This window comes from Hyla sarda, unplaced genomic scaffold (assembly GCF_029499605.1).
Source record: "Hyla sarda isolate aHylSar1 unplaced genomic scaffold, aHylSar1.hap1 scaffold_251, whole genome shotgun sequence".
NCBI lineage: Eukaryota > Metazoa > Chordata > Amphibia > Anura > Hylidae > Hyla > Hyla sarda.
In genome coordinates this window covers 153,508-178,387 of record NW_026609198.1, presented here as the reverse complement: position 1 = coordinate 178,387, position 24,880 = coordinate 153,508, and the positions used below count along the sequence as shown (strand labels likewise).

Below are 24,880 nucleotides of genomic sequence, written 5' to 3'. Positions count from 1 at the left end.
ACAGAGAGAGGAATCAGACAGAACAAAGCGATGACAGAGAGAGGAATCAGACAGAACAAAGCGATGACAGAGAGGAATCAGACAGAGCACAATGACAGAGAGAGGAATCAGAAAGAACAAATAGATGACAGAGACGGGAATCAGAAAGAACAAAGCGATGACAGAGAGGAATCAGACAGAGAACAATGACAGAGAGGAATCAGACAGAACAAAGCGATGACAGAGAAAGGAATCAGAAAGAACAAAGCGATGACAGAGAGGAATCAGACAGAGAACAATGGCAGAGAGGAATCAGACAGAACAAAGCGATGACAGAGAAAGGAATCAGAAAGAACAAAGCGATGACAGAGAGGAATCAGACAGAGAACAATGACAGAGAGGAATCAGACAGAACAAAGCGATGACAGAGAAAGGAATCAGAAAGAACAAAGCGATGACAGAGAGGAATCAGACAGAGAACAATGACAGAGAGGAATCAGACAAATCAAAGTGATGACAAAGAGAGGAATCAGACAGAGCACAATGACAGAGAGAGGAATCAGACAGAACAAAGCGATGACAGAGAGGAATCAGACAAAACAAAGTGATGACAAAGAGAGGAATCAGACAGAGCACAATGACAGAGAGAGGAATCAGACAGAACAAAGCGATGACAGAGAGGAATCAGACAGAGCACAATGACAGAGAGAGGAATCAGAAAGAACAAATAGATGACAGAGACGGGAATCAGAAAGAACAAAGCGATGACAGAGAGGAATCAGACAGAGAACAATGACAGAGAGGAATCAGACAGAACAAAGCGATGACAGAGAAAGGAATCAGAAAGAACAAAGCGATGACAGAGAGGAATCAGACAGAGAACAATGGCAGAGAGGAATCAGACAGAACAAAGCGATGACAGAGAAAGGAATCAGAAAGAACAAAGCGATGACAGAGAGGAATCAGACAGAGAACAATGACAGAGAGGAATCAGACAGAACAAAGCGATGACAGAGAAAGGAATCAGAAAGAACAAAGCGATGACAGAGAGGAATCAGACAGAGAACAATGACAGAGAGGAATCAGACAAATCAAAGTGATGACAAAGAGAGGAATCAGACAGAGCACAATGACAGAGAGAGGAATCAGACAGAACAAAGCGATGACAGAGAGGAATCAGACAAAACAAAGTGATGACAAAGAGAGGAATCAGACAGAGCACAATGACAGAGAGAGGAATCAGACAGAACAAAGCGATGACAGAGGGAGGAATCAGAAAGAACAAATAGATGACAGAAAGAGGAATCAGAAAGAACAAAGCGATGACAGAGAAAGGAATCAGACAGAACAAAACGATGACAGAGAGAGGAATCAGACAGAACAAAGCGATGACAGAGAGGAATCAGACAGAGAACAATGACAGAGAGGAATCAGACAGAACTAAGCGATGACAGAGAGGAATCAGACAGAACACAACAATGATAGAGAGAGGAATCAGACAGAACAAAGCGATGACAGAGAGAGGAATCAGACAGAACAATGTGATAACAGAGAGGAATCAAGACAAAAAGCAATGACAGAGAGGAATCAGACACAACAAAGCAATGACAAAGGGGAAATCAGACAGAGCACAACAATGACAGAGAGAGGAATCAGACAGAACAAAGATGACAAAGTGGAATCAGACAGAACAAAGAGATGACAGAGAGAGGAATCAGATAGAACAACAATAAAAGAGAGATGAATCAGACAGAACAACGATGACAGAGAGGAATTAGACAGAACAACAATAACAAAGAGAGGAATCAGACAAAGCAAAGAGATGACAAAGGTGAATCAGACAGAACAAAGATGTCAGAGAGGAATTAGACAGAACAACAATAACAGAGAGAGGAATCAGACAGAACCAAGAGATGACAGAGAGAGGAATCAGACAGAACAGAGAGATGACAAAGAGGAATCAGACAAAACAAAGCGATGACAAAGGGGAATCAGACAGAACAAAGATGTCAGAGAGGAATTAGACAGAACAACAATAACAGAGAGAGGAATCAGACAGAACCAAGAGATGACAGAGAGAGGAATTAGACAGAACAACAATAACAGAGAGAGGAATCAGACAGAACAAAGAGATGACAGACAGAAGAATCAAACAGAACAATGACAAATGGGAATAAGAAAGAACAAAGATGTCAGAGAGGAATTAGACAGAACAACAATAACAGAGAGAGGAATCAGACAGAACCAAGAGATGACAGAGAGAGGAATCAGACAGAACAGAGAGATGACAAAGAGGAATCAGACAAAACAAAGCGATGACAAAGGGGAATCAGACAGAACAAAGATGTCAGAGAGGAATTAGACAGAACAACAATAACAGAGAGAGGAATCAGACAAAACAAAGAGATGACAGAGAGAGGAATTAGACAGAACAACAATAACAGAGAGAGGAATCAGACAGAACAAAGTGATGACAGATAGAGGAATCAGACAGAACACAACAACAACAGAGAGGAATCAGACAGAACAAAGTTATGACAAAGGGGAATCAGACAGAACACAACAATGGCAGAGAGAGGATCAGACAGAACAGAGAGATGACAGAGAGGAATCAGACAAAACAAAGCGATGACAAAGGGGAATCAGACAGAACAAAGATGTCAGAGAGGAATTAGACAGAACAACAATAAGAGAGCAGAATCAGACAGAAAAAAGATGTCAGAGAGGAATTAGACAGAACAACAATAAAAGAGAGAGGAATCAGACAGAACAAAGATGTCAGAGAGGAATTAGACAGAACAACAATAAGAGAGGAATCAGACAGAAAAAAGATGTCAGAGAGGAATTAGACAGAACAACAATAAAAGAGAGGAATCAGACAGAACAAAGATGTCAGAGAGGAATTAGACAGAACAACAATAAGAGAGGAATCAGACAGAAAAAAGATGTCAGAGAGGAATTAGACAGAACAACAATAACAGAGAGAGGAATCAGACAGAAAAAAGATGTCAGAGAGGAATTAGACAGAACAACAATAAAAGAGAGAGGAATCAGACAGAACAAAGATGTCAGAGAGGAATTATACAGAACAACAATAAGAGAGGAATCAGACAGAACAAAGATGTCAGAGAGGAATTAGACAGAACAACAATAAGAGAGAGAGGAATCAGACAGAACATAGATGTCAGAGAGGAATTAGACAGAACAACAATAAAAGAGAGAGGAATCAGACAGAACAAAGATGTCAGAGAGGAATTATACAGAACAACAATAAGAGAGAGAGGAATCAGACAGAACATAGATGTCAGAGAGGAATTAGACAGAACAACAATAAAAGAGAGAGGAATCAGACAAAACAAAGATGTCAGAGAGAGGAATTAGACAGAACACAACAGAGAGGAATCAGACAGAACAAAGTGATGACAAAGGGGAATCAGACAGAACACAACAATGGCAGAGAGAGGATCAGACAGAACAGAGAGATGACAGAGAGGAATCAGACAAAACACAACAACAGCAGAGAGAGGAAACAGAACAAAAAGATGACAGAGAGAGGAATCAGACAGAACAACAATAACAGAAAGAGGAATCAGACAGAACAACAATAACAGAAAGAGGAATCAGACAGAACAACAATAACAGAAAGAGGAATCAGACAGAACAACAATAACAGAAAGAGGAATCAGACAGAACAACAATAACAGAAAGAGGAATCAGACAGAACACAACAATAACAGAAAGAGGAATCAGACAGAACACAACAATGACAGAGGGAGGAATCAGACAGAACACAACAATGACAGAGGGAGGAAGCAAACAGAACAACAATGACAGAGGGAGGAAGCAAACAGAACATATCACACTCACAATAGACAGCACCGTGCCCTGTGATGTCCTACATAAAACTAAATCTGGGAGTTCTGCCCAAAATTGCAACTATCAAAGAGACCAATGCCACAAAATAGATAACACAACCCAAGATCACACACGTAACATGGAGGTACACACACGGGCAACACTGACACCGGACACACGTGTAGAGGACAAACAGCACATGATGACGAATAGTGGAGAGCGGTCACCTCTGAGGTGGATCAGACAGGACTCTGTGAGGTTCCGGCAGGCACTGAGGTTCAGGTGCTGTAACTTCTGCAGCTGCTGCAGGACGCAGAGACCCTGATCTGAGGAAACATTGGGGTTTAAGGATTTGACCAACAAGACGTGAGGATCATGAATGAGGGAGGTCATACCTGTGATGAGGCTGGAGGAGCTGAGGCTAAGGCGGCGCAGGCCAGGGAAGCCTCGCAACTGTCTGATTAGGTCATTGGTGCAGTAGGGGTAGCAGTTCAGGGTGACCCTGCGGACGGGGCAGCCGGCAAACAGCTCAAGGATCTTCGGACGCAGAACCTGTTCCTTAACCATGTAGTCCATAATCATCTCAGCCAAATCTGGGGTGAGACCAGACAGAGAGCCCGGGTACTGCATGCTGGGGGCTGAGGAGAGAGGCTCGAAATGTGAGACCCCAGAACTGTATATATATCCCAGCACATGTGACCCCAGAACTGTATATATGTATCCCAGCACATACATGTGACCCCAGAACTGTATATATGTATGCCAGCACATGTGACCCCAGAACTGTATATATGTATCCCAGCACATGTGACCCCAGAACTGTATATATATATCCCAGAACATGTGACCCCAGAACTGTATATATGTATCCCAGCACATGTGACCCCAGAACTCTATATATGTATCCCAGCACATACATATGACCCCAGAACTGTATATATGTATCCCAGCACATACATGTGACCCCAGAACTGTATATATGTATCCCAGCACATGTGACCCCAGAACTCTATATATGTATCCCAGCACATACATGTGACCCCAGAACTCTATATATGTATCCCAGCACATACATGTGACCCCAGAACTCTATATATGTATCCCAGCACATACATGTGACCCCAGAACTGTATATATGTATCCCAGCACATGTGACCCCAGAACTGTATATATGTATCCCAGCACATGTGACCCCAGAACTGTATATATGTATCCCAGCACATACATGTGACCCCAGAACTGTATATATGTATCCCAGCACATGTGACCCCAGAACTGTATATATGTATCCCAGCACATGTGACCCCAGAACTGTATATATGTATCCCAGCACATGTGACCCCAGAACTGTATATATGTATCCCAGCACATGTGACCCCAGAACTGTATATATGTATCCCAGCACATGTGACCCCAGAACTGTATATATGTATCCCAGCACATGTGACCCCAGAACTGTATATATGTATCCCAGCACATGTGACCCCAGAACTGTATATATGTATCCCAGCACATGTGACCCCAGAACTGTATATATGTATCCCAGCACATACATGTGACCCCAGAACTGTCTATATGTATCCCAGCACATACATGTGACCCCAGAACTGTATATATGTATCCCAGCACATGTGACCCCAGAACTGTATATATATATCCCAGCACATACATGTGACCCCAGAACTGTATATATGTATCCCAGCACATGTGACCCCAGAACTGTATATATGTATCCCAGCACATACATGTGACCCCCGAACTGTATATATGTATCCCAGCACATGTGACCCCAGAACTGTATATATATATCCCAGCACATACATGTGACCCCCAGAACTGTATATATATATCCCAGCACATGTGACCCCAGAACTGTATATATGTATCCCAGCACATACATGTGACCCCAGAACTGTATACATGTATCCCAGCACATATATGTGACCCCAGAACTGTATATATATATCCCAGCACATACATGTGACCCCAGAACTGTATATATATATCCCAGCACATACATGTGACCCCAGAACTGTATATATATATCCCAGCACATACATGTGACCCCAGAACTGTATACATGTATCCCAGCACATATATGTGACCCCAGAACTGTATATATGTATCCCAGCACATACATGTGACCCCAGAACTGTATATATGTATCCCAGCACATGTGACCCCAGAACTCTATATATGTATCCCAGCACATACATATGACCCCAGAACTGTATATATGTATCCCAGCACATACATGTGACCCCAGAACTGTATATATGTATCCCAGCACATGTGACCCCAGAACTCTATATATGTATCCCAGCACATACATGTGACCCCAGAACTCTATATATGTATCCCAGCACATACATGTGACCCCAGAACTCTATATATGTATCCCAGCACATACATGTGACCCCAGAACTGTATATATGTATCCCAGCACATGTGACCCCAGAACTGTATATATGTATCCCAGCACATGTGACCCCAGAACTGTATATATGTATCCCAGCACATACATGTGACCCCAGAACTGTATATATGTATCCCAGCACATGTGACCCCAGAACTGTATATATGTATCCCAGCACATGTGACCCCAGAACTGTATATATGTATCCCAGCACATGTGACCCCAGAACTGTATATATGTATCCCAGCACATGTGACCCCAGAACTGTATATATGTATCCCAGCACATGTGACCCCAGAACTGTATATATGTATCCCAGCACATGTGACCCCAGAACTGTATATATGTATCCCAGCACATGTGACCCCAGAACTGTATATATGTATCCCAGCACATGTGACCCCAGAACTGTATATATGTATCCCAGCACATACATGTGACCCCAGAACTGTCTATATGTATCCCAGCACATACATGTGACCCCAGAACTGTATATATGTATCCCAGCACATGTGACCCCAGAACTGTATATATGTATCCCAGCACATGTGACCCCAGAACTGTATATATGTATCCCAGCACATACATGTGACCCCAGAACTGTCTATATGTATCCCAGCACATACATGTGACCCCAGAACTGTCTATATGTATCCCAGCACATACATGTGACCCCAGAACTGTATATATGTATCCCAGCACATGTGACCCCAGGACTGTATATATGTATCCCAGCACATGTGACCCCAGAACTGTATATATGTATCCCAGCACATACATGTGACCCCAGAACTGTATATATGTATCCCAGCACATGTGACCCCAGAACTGTATATATGTATATATTCTAGCACATACATGTGACCCCAGAACTGTATATATGTATATATCCCAGCACATACATGTGACCCCAGAACTGTATATACGTATCCCAGCACATACATGTGACCCCAGAACTGTATATATGTATCCCAGCCCATGTGACCACAGAACTGTATATATGTATCCCAGCACATACATGTGACCCCAGAACTGTATATATGTATCCCAGCACATGTGACCCCAGAACTGTATATATGTATCCCAGCACATGTGACCCCAGAATTGTCTATATGTATCCCAGCACATACATGTGACCCCAGAACTGTATACATGTATCCCAGCACATGTGACCCCAGAACTGTATACATGTATCCCAGCACATACATGTGACCCCAGAACTGTATATATGTATCCCAGCACATACATGTGACCCCAGAACTGTATACATGTATCCCAGCACATACATGTGACCCCAGAACTGTATACATGTATCCCAGCACATACATGTGACCCCAGAACTGTATATATGTATCCCAGCACGTGTGACCCCAGAACTGTATATATGTATCCCAGCACGTGTGACCCCAGAACTGTATATATGTATCCCAGCACATGTGACCCCAGAACTGTATATATGTATCCCAGCACATACATGTGACCCCAGAATTGTATACATGTATCCCAGCACATACATGTGACCCCAGAACTGTATATATGTTTCCCAGCACATACATGTGACCCCAGAACTGTATATATGTATCCCAGCACATACATGTGACCCCAGAACTGTATACATGTATCCCAGCACATACATGTGACCCCAGAACTGTATATATGTATCCCAGCACATACATGTGACCCCAGAACTGTATATATGTATCCCAGCACATACATGTGACCCCAGAACTGTATATATGTATCCCAGCACATGTGACCCCAGAACTGTATATATGTATCCCAGCACATATATGTGACCCCAGAACTGTATATATGTATCCCAGCACATGTGACCCCAGAACTGTATATATGTATCCCAGCACATACATGTGACCCCAGAAATGTATATATGTATCCCAGCACATACATGTGACCCCAGAACTGTATATATGTATCCCAGCACATACATGTGACCCCAGAACTGTATATATGTATCCCAGCACATACATGTGACCCCAGAACTGTATATATGTATCCCAGCACATACATGTGACCCCAGAACTGTATATATGTATCCCAGCACATACATGTGACCCCAGAACTGTATATATGTATCCCAGCACATACATGTGACCTCAGAACTGTATATATGTATCCCAGCACATACATGTGACCCCAGAACTGTATATATGTATCCCAGCACATACATGTGACCCCAGAACTGTATATATGTATCCCAGCACATACATGTGACCCCAGAACTGTATATATGTATCCCAGCACATACATGTGACCTCAGAACTGTATATATGTATCCCAGCACATACATGTGACCCCAGAACTGTATATATGTATCCCAGCACGTGTGACCCCAGAACTGTATATATGTATCCCAGCACATATGACCCCAGAACTGTATATATGTATCCCAGCACATGTGACCCCAGAACTATATATATGTATCCCAGCACATACAGGTGACCCCAGAACTGTATATATGTATCCCAGCACATGTGACCCCAGAACTGTATATATGTATCCCAGCACATACATGTGACCCCAGAACTGTATATATGTATCCCAGCACATGTGACCCCAGAACTGTATATATGTATCCCAGAACATGTGACCCCAGAACTGTATATATGTATCCCAGCACATACAGGTGACCCCAGAACTGTATATATGTATCCCAGCACATACATGTGATCCCAGAACTGTATATATGTATGCCAGCACATACAGGTGACCCCAGAACTGTATATATGTATCCCAGCACATGTGACCCCAGAACTGTATATATGTATCCCAGCACATACAGGTGACCCCAGAACTGTATATATGTATCCCAGCACATGTGACCCCAGAACTGTATATATGTATCCCAGCACATACATGTGACCCCAGAACTCTATATATGTATCCCAGCACATACATGTGACCCCAGAACTCTATATATGTATCCCAGCACATGTGACCCCAGAACTCTATATATGTATCCCAGCACATGTGACCCCAGAACTCTATATATGTATCCCAGCACATGTGACCCCAGAACTCTATATATGTATCCCAGCACATGTGACCCCAGAACTCTATATATGTATCCCAGCACATACATGTGACCCCAGAACTGTATATATGTATCCCAGCACATACATGTGACCCCAGAACTGTATATATGTATCCCAGCACATGTGACCCCAGAACTGTATATATGTATCCCAGCACATGTGACCCCAGAACTGTATATATGTATCCCAGCACATGTGACCCCAGAACTGTATATATGTATCACAGCACATGCATGTGACCCCAGAACTGTATATATGTATCCCAGCACATACAGGTGACCCCAGAACTGTATATATGTATCCCAGCACATACATGTGACCCCAGAACTGTATATATGTATCCCAGCACATACATGTGACCCCAGAACTGTATATATGTATCCCAGCACATACATGTGACCCCAGAACTCTATATATGTATCCCAGCACATACATGTGACCCCAGAACTCTATATATGTATCCCAGCACATGTGACCCCAGAACTCTATATATGTATCCCAGCACATACATGTGACCCCAGAACTGTATATATGTATCCCAGCACATACATGTGACCCCAGAACTGTATATATGTATCCAGGCACATACATGTGACCCCAGAACTGTATATATGTATCCCAGCACATGTGACCCCAGAACTGTATATATGTATCCCAGCACATACATGTGACCCCAGAACTGTATATATGTATCCCAGCACATGTGACCCCAGAACTGTCTATATGTATACCAGCACATACATGTGACCCCAGAACTGTATATATGTATCCCAGCACATACAGGTGACCCCAGAACTGTATATATGTATCCCAGCACATACATGTGACCCCAGAACTGTATATATGTATCCCAGCACATACATGTGACCCCAGAACTGTATATATGTATCCCAGCACATGTGACCCCAGAACTGTATATATGTATCCCAGCACATACATGTGACCCCAGAACTGTATATATGTATCCCAGCACATGTGACCCCAGAACTGTATATATGTATCCCAGCACATACAGGTGACCCCAGAACTGTATATATGTATCCCAGCACATGTGACCCCAGAACTGTATATATGTATCCCAGCACATACATGTGACCCCAGAACTGTATATATATATCCCAGCACATGTGACCCCAGAACTGTATATATATCCCAGCACATACATGTGACCCCAGAACTGTATATATGTATCCCAGCACATGTGACCCCAGAACTGTATATATGTATCCCAGCACATACATGTGACCCCAGAACTGTATATATGTATCCCAGCACATACATGTGACCCCAAAACTGTATATATATATCCCAGCACATGTGACCCCAGAACTGTATATATATATCCCAGCACATACATGTGACCCCAGAACTGTATATATGTATCCCAGCCCATACAGGTGACCCCAGAACTGTATATATGTATCCCAGCACATGTGACCCCAGAACTGTATATATGTATCCCAGCACATACATGTGACCCCAGAACTGTATATATGTATCCCAGCACATGTGACCCCAGAACTGTATATATGTATCCCAGCACATGTGACCCCAGAACTGTATATATGTATCCCAGCACATGTGACCCCAGAACTGTATATATGTATCACAGCACATGCATGTGACCCCAGAACTGTATATATGTATCCCAGCACATACAGGTGACCCCAGAACTGTATATATGTATCCCAGCACATACATGTGACCCCAGAACTGTATATATGTATCCCAGCACATGTGACCCCAGAACTGTATATATGTATCCCAGCACATACATGTGACCCCAGAACTGTATATATGTATCCCAGCACATACATGTGACCCCAGAACTGTATATATGTATCCCAGCACATACATGTGACCCCAGAACTCTATATATGTATCCCAGCACATGTGACCCCAGAACTCTATATATGTATCCCAGCACATGTGACCCCAGAACTCTATATATGTATCCCAGCACATACATGTGACCCCAGAACTGTATATATGTATCCCAGCACATACATGTGACCCCAGAACTGTATATATGTATCCCAGCACATACATGTGACCCCAGAACTGTATATATGTATCCCAGCACATGTGACCCCAGAACTGTATATATGTATCCCAGCACATACATGTGACCCCAGAACTGTATACATGTATCCCAGCACATGTGACCCCAGAACTGTATATATGTATCCCAGCACATACATGTGACCCCAGAACTGTATATATGTATCCCAGCACATACAGGTGACCCCAGAACTGTATATATGTATCCCAGCACATACATGTGACCCCAGAACTGTATATATGTATCCCAGCACATGTGACCCCAGAACTGTATATATGTATCCCAGCACATACATGAGACCCCAGAACTGTATATATGTATCCCAGCACATGTGACCCCAGAACTGTCTATATGTATACCAGCACATACATGTGACCCCAGAACTGTATATATGTATCCCAGCACATACATGTGACCCCAGAACTGTATATATGTATCCCAGCACATACATGTGACCCCAGAACTGTATATATGTATCCCAGCACATACATGTGACCCCAGAACTGTATATATGTATCCCAGCACATACATGTGACCCCAGAACTGTATATATGTATCCCAGCACATACAGGTGACCCCAGAACTGTATATATGTATCCCAGCACATACATATGACCCCAGAACTGTATATATGTATCCCAGCACATACATGTGACCCCAGAACTGTATATATGTATCCCAGCACATGTGACCCCAGAACTGTATATATGTATCCCAGCACATACATGTGACCCCAGAACTCTATATATGTATCCCAGCACATGTGACCCCAGAACTGTATATATGTATACCAGCACATACATGTGACCCCAGAACTGTATATATGTATCCCAGCACATACATGTGACCCCAGAACTGTATATATGTATCCCAGCACATGTGACCCCAGAACTGTATATATGTATCCCAGCACATACAGGTGACCCCAGAACTGTATATATGTATCCCAGCACATGTGACCCCAGAACTGTATATATGTATCCCAGCACATGTGACCCCAGAACTGTATATATGTATCCCAGCACATACATGTGACCCCAGAACTGTATATATATATATCCCAGCACATGTGACCCCAGAACTGTATATATATATCCCAGCACATACATGTGACCCCAGAACTGTATATATGTATCCCAGCACATACATGTGACCCCAGAACTGTATATATGTATCCCAGCACATACATGTGACCCCAGAACTGTATATATGTATATATCCCAGCACATACATGTGACCCCAAAACTGTATATATATATCCCAGCACATGTGACCCCAGAACTGTATATATATATCCCAGCACATACATGTGACCCCAGAACTGTATATATGTATCCCAGCACATGTGACCCCAGAACTGTATATATGTATCCCAGCACATACATGTGACCCCCGAACTGTATATATGTATCCCAGCACATGTGACCCCAGAACTGTATATATATATCCCAGCACATACATGTGACCCCCAGAACTGTATATATATATCCCAGCACATGTGACCCCAGAACTGTATATATATATCCCAGCACATACATGTGACCCCAGAACTGTATATATGTATCCCAGCACATGTGACCCCAGAACTGTATATATGTATCCCAGCACATACATGTGACCCCCGAACTGTATATATGTATCCCAGCACATGTGACCCCAGAACTGTATATATATATCCCAGCACATACATGTGACCCCCAGAACTGTATATATATATCCCAGCACATGTGACCCCAGAACTGTATATATGTATCCCAGCACATACATGTGACCCCAGAACTGTATACATGTATCCCAGCACATATATGTGACCCCAGAACTGTATATATATATCCCAGCACATACATGTGACCCCAGAACTGTATATATATATCCCAGCACATACATGTGACCCCAGAACTGTATATATATATCCCAGCACATACATGTGACCCCAGAACTGTATACATGTATCCCAGCACATATATGTGACCCCAGAACTGTATATATGTATCCCAGCACATACATGTGACCCCAGAACTGTATATATGTATCCCAGCACATGTGACCCCAGAACTCTATATATGTATCCCAGCACATACATATGACCCCAGAACTGTATATATGTATCCCAGCACATACATGTGACCCCAGAACTGTATATATGTATCCCAGCACATGTGACCCCAGAACTCTATATATGTATCCCAGCACATACATGTGACCCCAGAACTCTATATATGTATCCCAGCACATACATGTGACCCCAGAACTCTATATATGTATCCCAGCACATACATGTGACCCCAGAACTGTATATATGTATCCCAGCACATGTGACCCCAGAACTGTATATATGTATCCCAGCACATGTGACCCCAGAACTGTATATATGTATCCCAGCACATACATGTGACCCCAGAACTGTATATATGTATCCCAGCACATGTGACCCCAGAACTGTATATATGTATCCCAGCACATGTGACCCCAGAACTGTATATATGTATCCCAGCACATGTGACCCCAGAACTGTATATATGTATCCCAGCACATGTGACCCCAGAACTGTATATATGTATCCCAGCACATGTGACCCCAGAACTGTATATATGTATCCCAGCACATGTGACCCCAGAACTGTATATATGTATCCCAGCACATGTGACCCCAGAACTGTATATATGTATCCCAGCACATGTGACCCCAGAACTGTATATATGTATCCCAGCACATACATGTGACCCCAGAACTGTCTATATGTATCCCAGCACATACATGTGACCCCAGAACTGTATATATGTATCCCAGCACATGTGACCCCAGAACTGTATATATGTATCCCAGCACATGTGACCCCAGAACTGTATATATGTATCCCAGCACATACATGTGACCCCAGAACTGTCTATATGTATCCCAGCACATACATGTGACCCCAGAACTGTCTATATGTATCCCAGCACATACATGTGACCCCAGAACTGTATATATGTATCCCAGCACATGTGACCCCAGGACTGTATATATGTATCCCAGCACATGTGACACCAGAACTGTATATATGTATCCCAGCACATACATGTGACCCCAGAACTGTATATATGTATCCCAGCACATGTGACCCCAGAACTGTATATATGTATATATTCTAGCACATACATGTGACCCCAGAACTGTATATATGTATATATCCCAGCACATACATGTGACCCCAGAACTGTATATACGTATCCCAGCACATACATGTGACCCCAGAACTGTATATATGTATCCCAGCCCATGTGACCACAGAACTGTATATATGTATCCCAGCACATACATGTGACCCCAGAACTGTATATATGTATCCCAGCACATGTGACCCCAGAACTGTATATATGTATCCCAGCACATGTGACCCCAGAATTGTCTATATGTATCCCAGCACATACATGTGACCCCAGAACTGTATACATGTATCCCAGCACATGTGACCCCAGAACTGTATACATGTATCCCAGCACATACATGTGACCCCCAGAACTGTATATATGTATCCCAGCACATACATGTGACCCCAGAACTGTATACATGTATCCCAGCACATACATGTGACCCCAGAACTGTATACATGTATCCCAGCACATACATGTGACCCCAGAACTGTATATATGTATCCCAGCACGTGTGACCCCAGAACTGTATATATGTATCCCAGCACGTGTGACCCCAGAACTGTATATATGTATCCCAGCACATGTGACCCCAGAACTGTATATATGTATCCCAGCACATACATGTGACCCCAGAATTGTATACATGTATCCCAGCACATACATGTGACCCCAGAACTGTATATATGTTTCCCAGCACATACATGTGACCCCAGAACTGTATATATGTATCCCAGCACATACATGTGACCCCAGAACTGTATACATGTATCCCAGCACATACATGTGACCCCAGAACTGTATATATGTATCCCAGCACATACATGTGACCCCAGAACTGTATATATGTATCCCAGCACATACATGTGACCCCAGAACTGTATATATGTATCCCAGCACATGTGACCCCAGAACTGTATATATGTATCCCAGCACATATATGTGACCCCAGAACTGTATATATGTATCCCAGCACATGTGACCCCAGAACTGTATATATGTATCCCAGCACATACATGTGACCCCAGAAATGTATATATGTATCCCAGCACATACATGTGACCCCAGAACTGTATATATGTATCCCAGCACATACATGTGACCCCAGAACTGTATATATGTATCCCAGCACATACATGTGACCCCAGAACTGTATATATGTATCCCAGCACATACATGTGACCCCAGAACTGTATATATGTATCCCAGCACATACATGTGACCCCAGAACTGTATATATGTATCCCAGCACATACATGTGACCTCAGAACTGTATATATGTATCCCAGCACATACATGTGACCCCAGAACTGTATATATGTATCCCAGCACATACATGTGACCCCAGAACTGTATATATGTATCCCAGCACATACATGTGACCCCAGAACTGTATATATGTATCCCAGCACATACATGTGACCTCAGAACTGTATATATGTATCCCAGCACATACATGTGACCCCAGAACTGTATATATGTATCCCAGCACATACATGTGACCCCAGAACTGTATACATGTATCACAGCACATACATGTGACCCCAGAACTGTATAAATGTATCCCAGCACATACATGTGACCCCAGAACTGTATATATGTATCCCAGCACATACATGTGACCCCAGAACTGTATATATATCCCAGCACATACATGTTACCCCAGAACTGTATATATGTATCCCAGCACATACATGTGACCCCCGAACTGTATATATGTATCCCAGCACATACATGTGACCCCCGAACTGTATATATGTATCCCAGCAAATACATGTGACCCCCGAACTGTATATATGTATCCCAGCACATACATGTGACCCCAGAACTGTATATATGTATCCCAGCACATACATGTGACCCCAGAACTGTATATATGTATCCCAGCACATACATGTGACCCCAGAACTGTATACATGTATCCCAGCACATACATGTGACCCCAGAACTGTATATATGTATCCAGCACATACATGTGACCCCAGAACTGTATATATGTATCCCAGCACATACATGTGACCCCAGAACTGTATTATATGTATCCCAGCACATACATGTGACCCCAGAACTGTATTATATGTATCCCAGCACATACATGTGACCCCAGAACTGTATATATGTATCCCAGCACATACATGTGACCCCAGAACTGTATATATGTATCCCAGCACATACATGTGACCCCAGAACTGTATATATGTATCCCAGCACATACAGGTGACCCCAGAACTGTATATATGTATCCCAGCACATACATGTGACCCCAGAACTGTATATATGTATCCCAGCACATACATGTGACCCCAGAACTGTATATATATATCCCAGCACATACATGTGACCCCAGAACTGTATATGTATCCCAGCACATACATGTGACCCCAGAACTGTATATATGTATCCCAGCACATACATGTGACCCCAGAACTGTATATATGTATCCCAGCACATACATGTGACCCCAGAACTGTATATATGTATCCCAGCACATGTGACCCCAGAACTGTATATATGTATCCCAGCACATACATGTGACCCCAGAACTGTATATATGTATCCCAGCACATACATGTGACCCCAGAACTGTTTATATGTATCCCAGCACACACATGTGACCCCAGAACTGTATATATGTATCCCAGCACATACATGTGACCCCAGAACTGTATATATGTATCACAGCACATACATGTGACCCCAGAACTGTATATATGTATCCCAGCACATACATGTGACCCCAGAACTGTATATATATCCCAGCACATACATGTTACCCCAGAACTGTATATATGTATCCCAGCACATACAGGTGACCCCAGAACTGTATATATGTATCCCAGCACATACATGTGACCCCAGAACTGTATATATGTATCACAGCACATGCATGTGACCCCAGAACTGTATATATGTATCCCAGCACATACAGGTGACCCCAGAACTGTATATATGTATCCCAGCACATACATGTGACCCCAGAACTGTATATATGTATCCCAGCACATACATGTGACCCCAGAACTCTATATATGTATACCAGCACATACATGTGACCCCAGAACTGTATATATGTATCCCAGCACATACATGTGATCCCAGAACTGTATATATGTATCCCAGCACATACATGTGACCCCAGAACTGTATATATGTATCCCAGCACATGTGACCCCAGAACTGTATATATGTATCCCAGCACATACATGTGACCCCAGAACTGTATATATGTATCCCAGCACATACATGTGACCCCAGAACTCTATATATGTATTCCAGCACATACATGTGACCCCAGAACTGTATATATGTATCCCAGCACATACATGTGACCCCAGAACTGTATATATGTATCCCAGCACATGTGACCCCAGAACTGTATATATGTATCCCAGCACATGTGACCCCAGAACTGTATATATGTATCCCAGCACATGTGACCCCAGAACTGTATATATGTATCCCAGCACATACATGTGACCCCAGAACTGTATATATGTATATATCCCAGCACATACATGTGACCCCAGAACTGTATATATGTATATATCCCAGCACATACATGTGACCCCAGAACTGTATATACGTATCCCAGCACATACATGTGACCCCAGAACTGTATATATGTATCCCAGCCCATGTGACCACAGAACTGTATATATGTATCCCAGCACATACATGTGACCCCAGAACTGTATATATGTATCCCAGCACATGTGACCCCAGAACTGTATATATGTATCCCAGCACATGTGACCCCAGAATTGTCTATATGTATCCCAGCACATACATGTGACCCCAGAACTGTATACATGTATCCCAGCACATGTGACCCCAGAACTGTATACATGTATCCCAGCACATACATGTGACCCCAGAACTGTATATATGTATCCCAGCACATACATGTGACCCCAGAACTGTATACATGTATCCCAGCACATACATGTGACCCCAGAACTGTATACATGTATCCCAGCACATACATGTGACCCCAGAACTGTATATATGTATCCCAGCACGTGTGACCCCAGAACTGTATATATGTATCCCAGCACGTGTGACCCCAGAACTGTATATATGTATCCCAGCACATGTGACCCCAGAACTGTATATATGTATCCCAGCACATACATGTGACCCCAGAACTGTATACATGTATCCCAGCACATACATGTGACCCCAGAACTGTATATATGTTTCCCAGCACATACATGTGACCCCAGAACTGTATATATGTATCCCAGCACATACATGTGACCCCAGAACTGTATACATGTATCCCAGCACATACATGTGACCCCAGAACTGTATATATGTATCCCAGCACATACATGTGACCCCAGAACTGTATATATGTATCCCAGCACATACATGTGACCCCAGAACTGTATATATGTATCCCAGCACATGTGACCCCAGAACTGTATATATGTATCCCAGCACATATATGTGACCCCAGAACTGTATATATGTATCCCAGCACATGTGACCCCAGAACTGTATATATGTATCCCAGCACATACATGTGACCCCAGAACTGTATATATGTATCCCAGCACATACATGTGACCCCAGAACTGTATATATGTATCCCAGCACATACATGTGACCCCAGAACTGTATATATGTATCCCAGCACATACATGTGACCCCAGAACTGTATATATGTATCCCAGCACATACATGTGACCCCAGAACTGTATATATGTATCCCAGCACATACATGTGACCCCAGAACTGTATATATGTATCCCAGCACATACATGTGACCTCAGAACTGTATATATGTATCCCAGCACATACATGTGACCCCAGAACTGTATATATGTATCCCAGCACATACATGTGACCCCAGAACTGTATATATGTATCCCAGCACATACATGTGACCCCAGAACTGTATATATGTATCCCAGCACATACATGTGACCTCAGAACTGTATATATGTATCCCAGCACATACATGTGACCCCAGAACTGTATATATGTATCCCAGCACATACATGTGACCCCAGAACTGTATACATGTATCCCAGCACATACATGTGACCCCAGAACTGTATATATGTATCCCAGCACATACATGTGACCCCAGAACTGTATATATATCCCAGCACATACATGTTACCCCAGAACTGTATATATGTATCCCAGCACATACATGTGACCCCCGAACTGTATATATGTATCCCAGCACATACATGTGACCCCCGAACTGTATATATGTATCCCAGCAAATACATGTGACCCCCGAACTGTATATATGTATCCCAGCACATACATGTGACCCCAGAACTGTATATATGTATCCCAGCACATACATGTGACCCCAGAACTGTATACATGTATCCCAGCACATACATGTGACCCCAGAACTGTATATATGTATCCCAGCACATACATGTGACCCCAGAACTGTATATATGTATCCCAGCACATACATGTGACCCCAGAACTGTATTATATGTATCCCAGCACATACATGTGACCCCAGAACTGTATTATATGTATCCCAGCACATACATGTGACCCCAGAACTGTATATATGTATCCCAGCACATACATGTGACCCCAGAACTGTATATATGTATCCCAGCACATACATGTGACCCCAGAACTGTATATATGTATCCCAGCACATACAGGTGACCCCAGAACTGTATATATGTATCCCAGCACATACATGTGACCCCAGAACTGTATATATGTATCCCAGCACATACATGTGACCCCAGAACTGTATATATATATCCCAGCACATACATGTGACCCCAGAACTGTATATGTATCCCAGCACATACATGTGACCCCAGAACTGTATATATGTATCCCAGCACATACATGTGACCCCAGAACTGTATATATGTATCCCAGCACATACATGTGACCCCAGAACTGTATATATGTATCCCAGCACATGTGACCCCAGAACTGTATATATGTATCCCAGCACATACATGTGACCCCAGAACTGTATATATGTATCCCAGCACATACATGTGACCCCAGAACTGTATATATGTATCCCAGCACACACATGTGACCCCAGAACTGTATATATGTATCCCAGCACATACATGTGACCCCAGAACTGTATATATGTATCACAGCACATACATGTGACCCCAGAACTGTATATATGTATCCCAGCACATACATGTGACCCCAGAACTGTATATATATCCCAGCACATACATGTTACCCCAGAACTGTATATATGTATCCCAGCACATACAGGTGACCCCAGAACTGTATATATGTATCTCAGCACATACATGTGACCCCAGAACTGTATACATGTATGCCAGCACATACAGGTGACCCCAGAACTGTATATATGTATCACAGCACATGCATGTGACCCCAGAACTGTATATATGTATCCCAGCACATACAGGTGACCCCAGAACTGTATATATGTATCCCAGCACATACATGTGACCCCAGAACTGTATATATGTATCCCAGCACATACATGTGACCCCAGAACTCTATATATGTATACCAGCACATACATGTGACCCCAGAACTGTATATATGTATCCCAGCACATACATGTGATCCCAGAACTGTATATATGTATCCCAGCACATACATGTGACCCCAGAACTGTATATATGTATCCCAGCACATGTGACCCCAGAACTGTATATATGTATCCCAGCACATACATGTGACCCCAGAACTGTATATATGTATCCCAGCACATACATGTGACCCCAGAACTCTATATATGTATCCCAGCACATACATGTGACCCCAGAACTGTATATATGTATCCCAGCACATACATGTGACCCCAGAACTGTATATATGTATCCCAGCACATGTGACCCCAGAACTGTATATATGTATCCCAGCACATGTGACCCCAGAACTGTATATATGTATCCCAGCACATGTGACCCCAGAACTGTATATATGTATCCCAGCACATACATGTGACCCCAGAACTGTATATATGTATCCCAGCACATGTGACCCCAGAACTGTATATATGTATTCCAGCACATGTGACCCCAGAACTGTATATATGTATCCCAGCACGTGACCCCAGAACTGTATATATGTATCCCAGCACATGTGACCCCAGAACTGTATATATGTATCCCAGCACATGTGACCCCAGAACTGTATATATGTATCCCAGCACATGTGACCCCAGAACTCTATATATGTATCACAGCACATACATGTGACCCCAGAACTGTATATATGTATCCCAGCACATACATGTGACCCCAGAACTGTATATATGTATCCCAGCACATACATGTGACCCCAGAACTGTATATATGTATCCCAGCACATACATGTGACCCCAGAACTGTATATATGTATACCAGCACATACATGTGACCCCAGAACTGTATATATGTATCCCAGCACATACATGTGACCCCAGAACTGTATATATGTATCCCAGCACATACATGTGACCCCAGAACTGTATATATGTATCCCAGCACATGTGACCCCAGAACTGTATATATGTATCCCAACACATGACCCCAGAACTGTATATATGTATCCCAGCACATGCATGTGACCCCAGAACTGTATATATGTATCCCAGCACATGTGACCCCAGAACTGTATATATGTATCCCAACACATGTGACCCCAGAACTGTATATATGTATCCCAGCACATACATGTGACCCCAGAACTGTATATATGTATACCAGCACATACATGTGACCCCAGAACTGTATATATATCCCAGCACATACATGTGACCCCAGAACTGTATATATGTATCCAGGCACATACATGTGACCCCAGAACTGTATATATATCCCAGCACATACATGTGACCCCAGAACTGTATATATATATCCCAGCACATACATGTGACCCCAGAACTGTATACATGTATATATCCTAGCACATACATGTGACCCCAGAACTGTATACATGTATCCCAGCACATACATGTGACCCCAGAACTGTATATATATCCCAGCACATACATGTGACCCCTAAACTGTATATATGTATCCCAGCACATACATGTGACCCCAGAACTGTATATATGTATCCCAGCACATACATGTTACCCCAGAACTGTATATATGTATCCCAGCACATGTGACCCCAGAACTGTATATATGTATCACAGCACATACATGTGACCCCAGAACTGTATATATGTATCCCAGCACATACATGTGACCCCAGAACTGTATAAATGTATCCCAGCACATACATGTGACCCCAGAACTGTATATATGTATCCCAGCACATGTGACCCCAGAACTGTATATATGTATCCCAACACATGTGACCCCAGAACTGTATATATGTATCCCAGCACATACATGTGACCCCAGAACTGTATATATGTATCCCAGCACATACATGTGACCCCAGAACTGTCTATATGTATCCCAGCACATACATGTGACCCCAGAACTGTATATATGTATCCCAGCACATACATGTGACCCCAGAACTGTATAAATGTATCCCAGCACATACATGTGACCCCAGAACTGTATATATGTATCCCAGCACATGTGACCCCAGAACTGTATATATGTATCCCAACACATGTGACCCCAGAACTGTATATATGTATCCCAGCACATACATGTGACCCCAGAACTGTATATATGTATCCCAGCACATGCATGTGACCCCAGAACTGTATATATATCCCAGCACATACATGTGACCCCAGAACTGTATATATATCCCAGCACATACATGTGACCCCAGAACTGTATACATGTATCCCAGCACATACATGTGACCCCAGAACTGTATATATGTATCCCAGCACATACATGTGACCCCAGAACTGTATATATGTATCCCAGAACATACATGTGACCCCCAAACTGTATATATGTATCCCAGCTCATACATGTGACCCCAGAACTGTATATGTATCCCAGCACACACGTTACCCCAGAACTGTATATATGTATCCCAACACATACATGTGACCCCAGAACTGTATATATGTATCCCAGCACATACATGTGACCCCAGAACTGTATATACGTATCCCAGCACACACGTTACCCCAGAACTGTATATATGTATCCCAGCACATACATGTGACCCCAGAACTGTATATATGTATCCCAGCACATACATGTGACCCCAGAACTGTATATATATCCCAGCACATACATGTGACCCCAGAACTGTATATATATCCCAGCACATACATGTGACCCCAGAACTGTATATATATCCCAGCACATACATGTTACCCCAGAACTGTATATATGTATCCCAGCACATACATGTGACCCCAGAACTGTATATATGTATCCCAGCACACACGTTACCCCAGAACTGTATATATGTATCCCAGCACATACATGTGACCCCAGAACTGTATATATGTATCCCAGCACATACATGTGACCCCAGAACTGTATATATGTATCCCAGCACATGTTACCCCAGAACTGTATATATGTATCCCAGCACATACATGTGACCCCAGAACTGTATATATGTATATATCCCAGCACATACATGTGACCCCAGAACTGTATATATGTATCCCAGAACATACATGTTACCCCAGAACTGTATACATGTATCTTAGCACACACATGTGACCCCAGAACTGTATATATGTATCCCAGCACATACATGTTACCCCAGAACTGTATATATGTATATATCCCAGCACATACATGTGACCCCAGAACTGTATATATGTATCCCAGAACATACATGTTACCCCAGAACTGTATACATGTATCTTAGCACACACGTGACCCCAGAACTGTATATATGTATCCCAGCACATACATGTTACCCCAGAACTGTATATATATATCCCAGCACATGTGACCCCAGAACTGTATATATGTATCCCAGCACATACAGGTGACCCCAGAACTGTATATATGTATATATTCTAGCACATACATGTGACCCCAGAACTGTATATATGTATATATCCCAGCACATACATGTGACCCCAGAACTGTATATATATATCCCAGCACATACATGTGACCCCAGAACTGTATATATATCCCAGCACATACATGTTACCCCAGAACTGTATATATGTATCCCAGCACATACATGTGACCCCAGAACTGTATATATGTATCCCAGCACACACGTTACCCCAGAACTGTATATATGTATCCCAGCACATACATGTGACCCCAGAACTGTATATATGTATCCCAGCACATACATGTGACCCCAGAACTGTATATATGTATCCCAGCACATGTTACCCCAGAACTGTATATATGTATCCCAGCACATACATGTGACCCCAGAACTGTATATATGTATATATCCCAGCACATACATGTGACCCCAGAACTGTATATATGTATCCCAGAACATACATGTTACCCCAGAACTGTATACATGTATCTTAGCACACACATGT

General features: G+C 42.7%; 1 protein-coding gene across 4 annotated transcripts in view; it reads right to left on the bottom strand.

The window, feature by feature from the left end:
* LOC130323574 (uncharacterized) overlaps nt 1-24,880 on the bottom strand; it is a 146,679-nt gene that overhangs the window by 26,440 nt on the left and 95,359 nt on the right. For all 4 annotated transcript variants that reach the window (XM_056553158.1, XM_056553159.1, XM_056553157.1 and 1 more), the window contains 2 exons: nt 4,230-4,472; nt 4,062-4,160 (listed from right to left, as the gene is read on the bottom strand). In XM_056553158.1, coding sequence (XP_056409133.1) covers nt 4,062-4,160; nt 4,230-4,472 — 342 coding nt within the window. The remainder of the gene's footprint in view (nt 1-4,061; nt 4,161-4,229; nt 4,473-24,880) is intronic.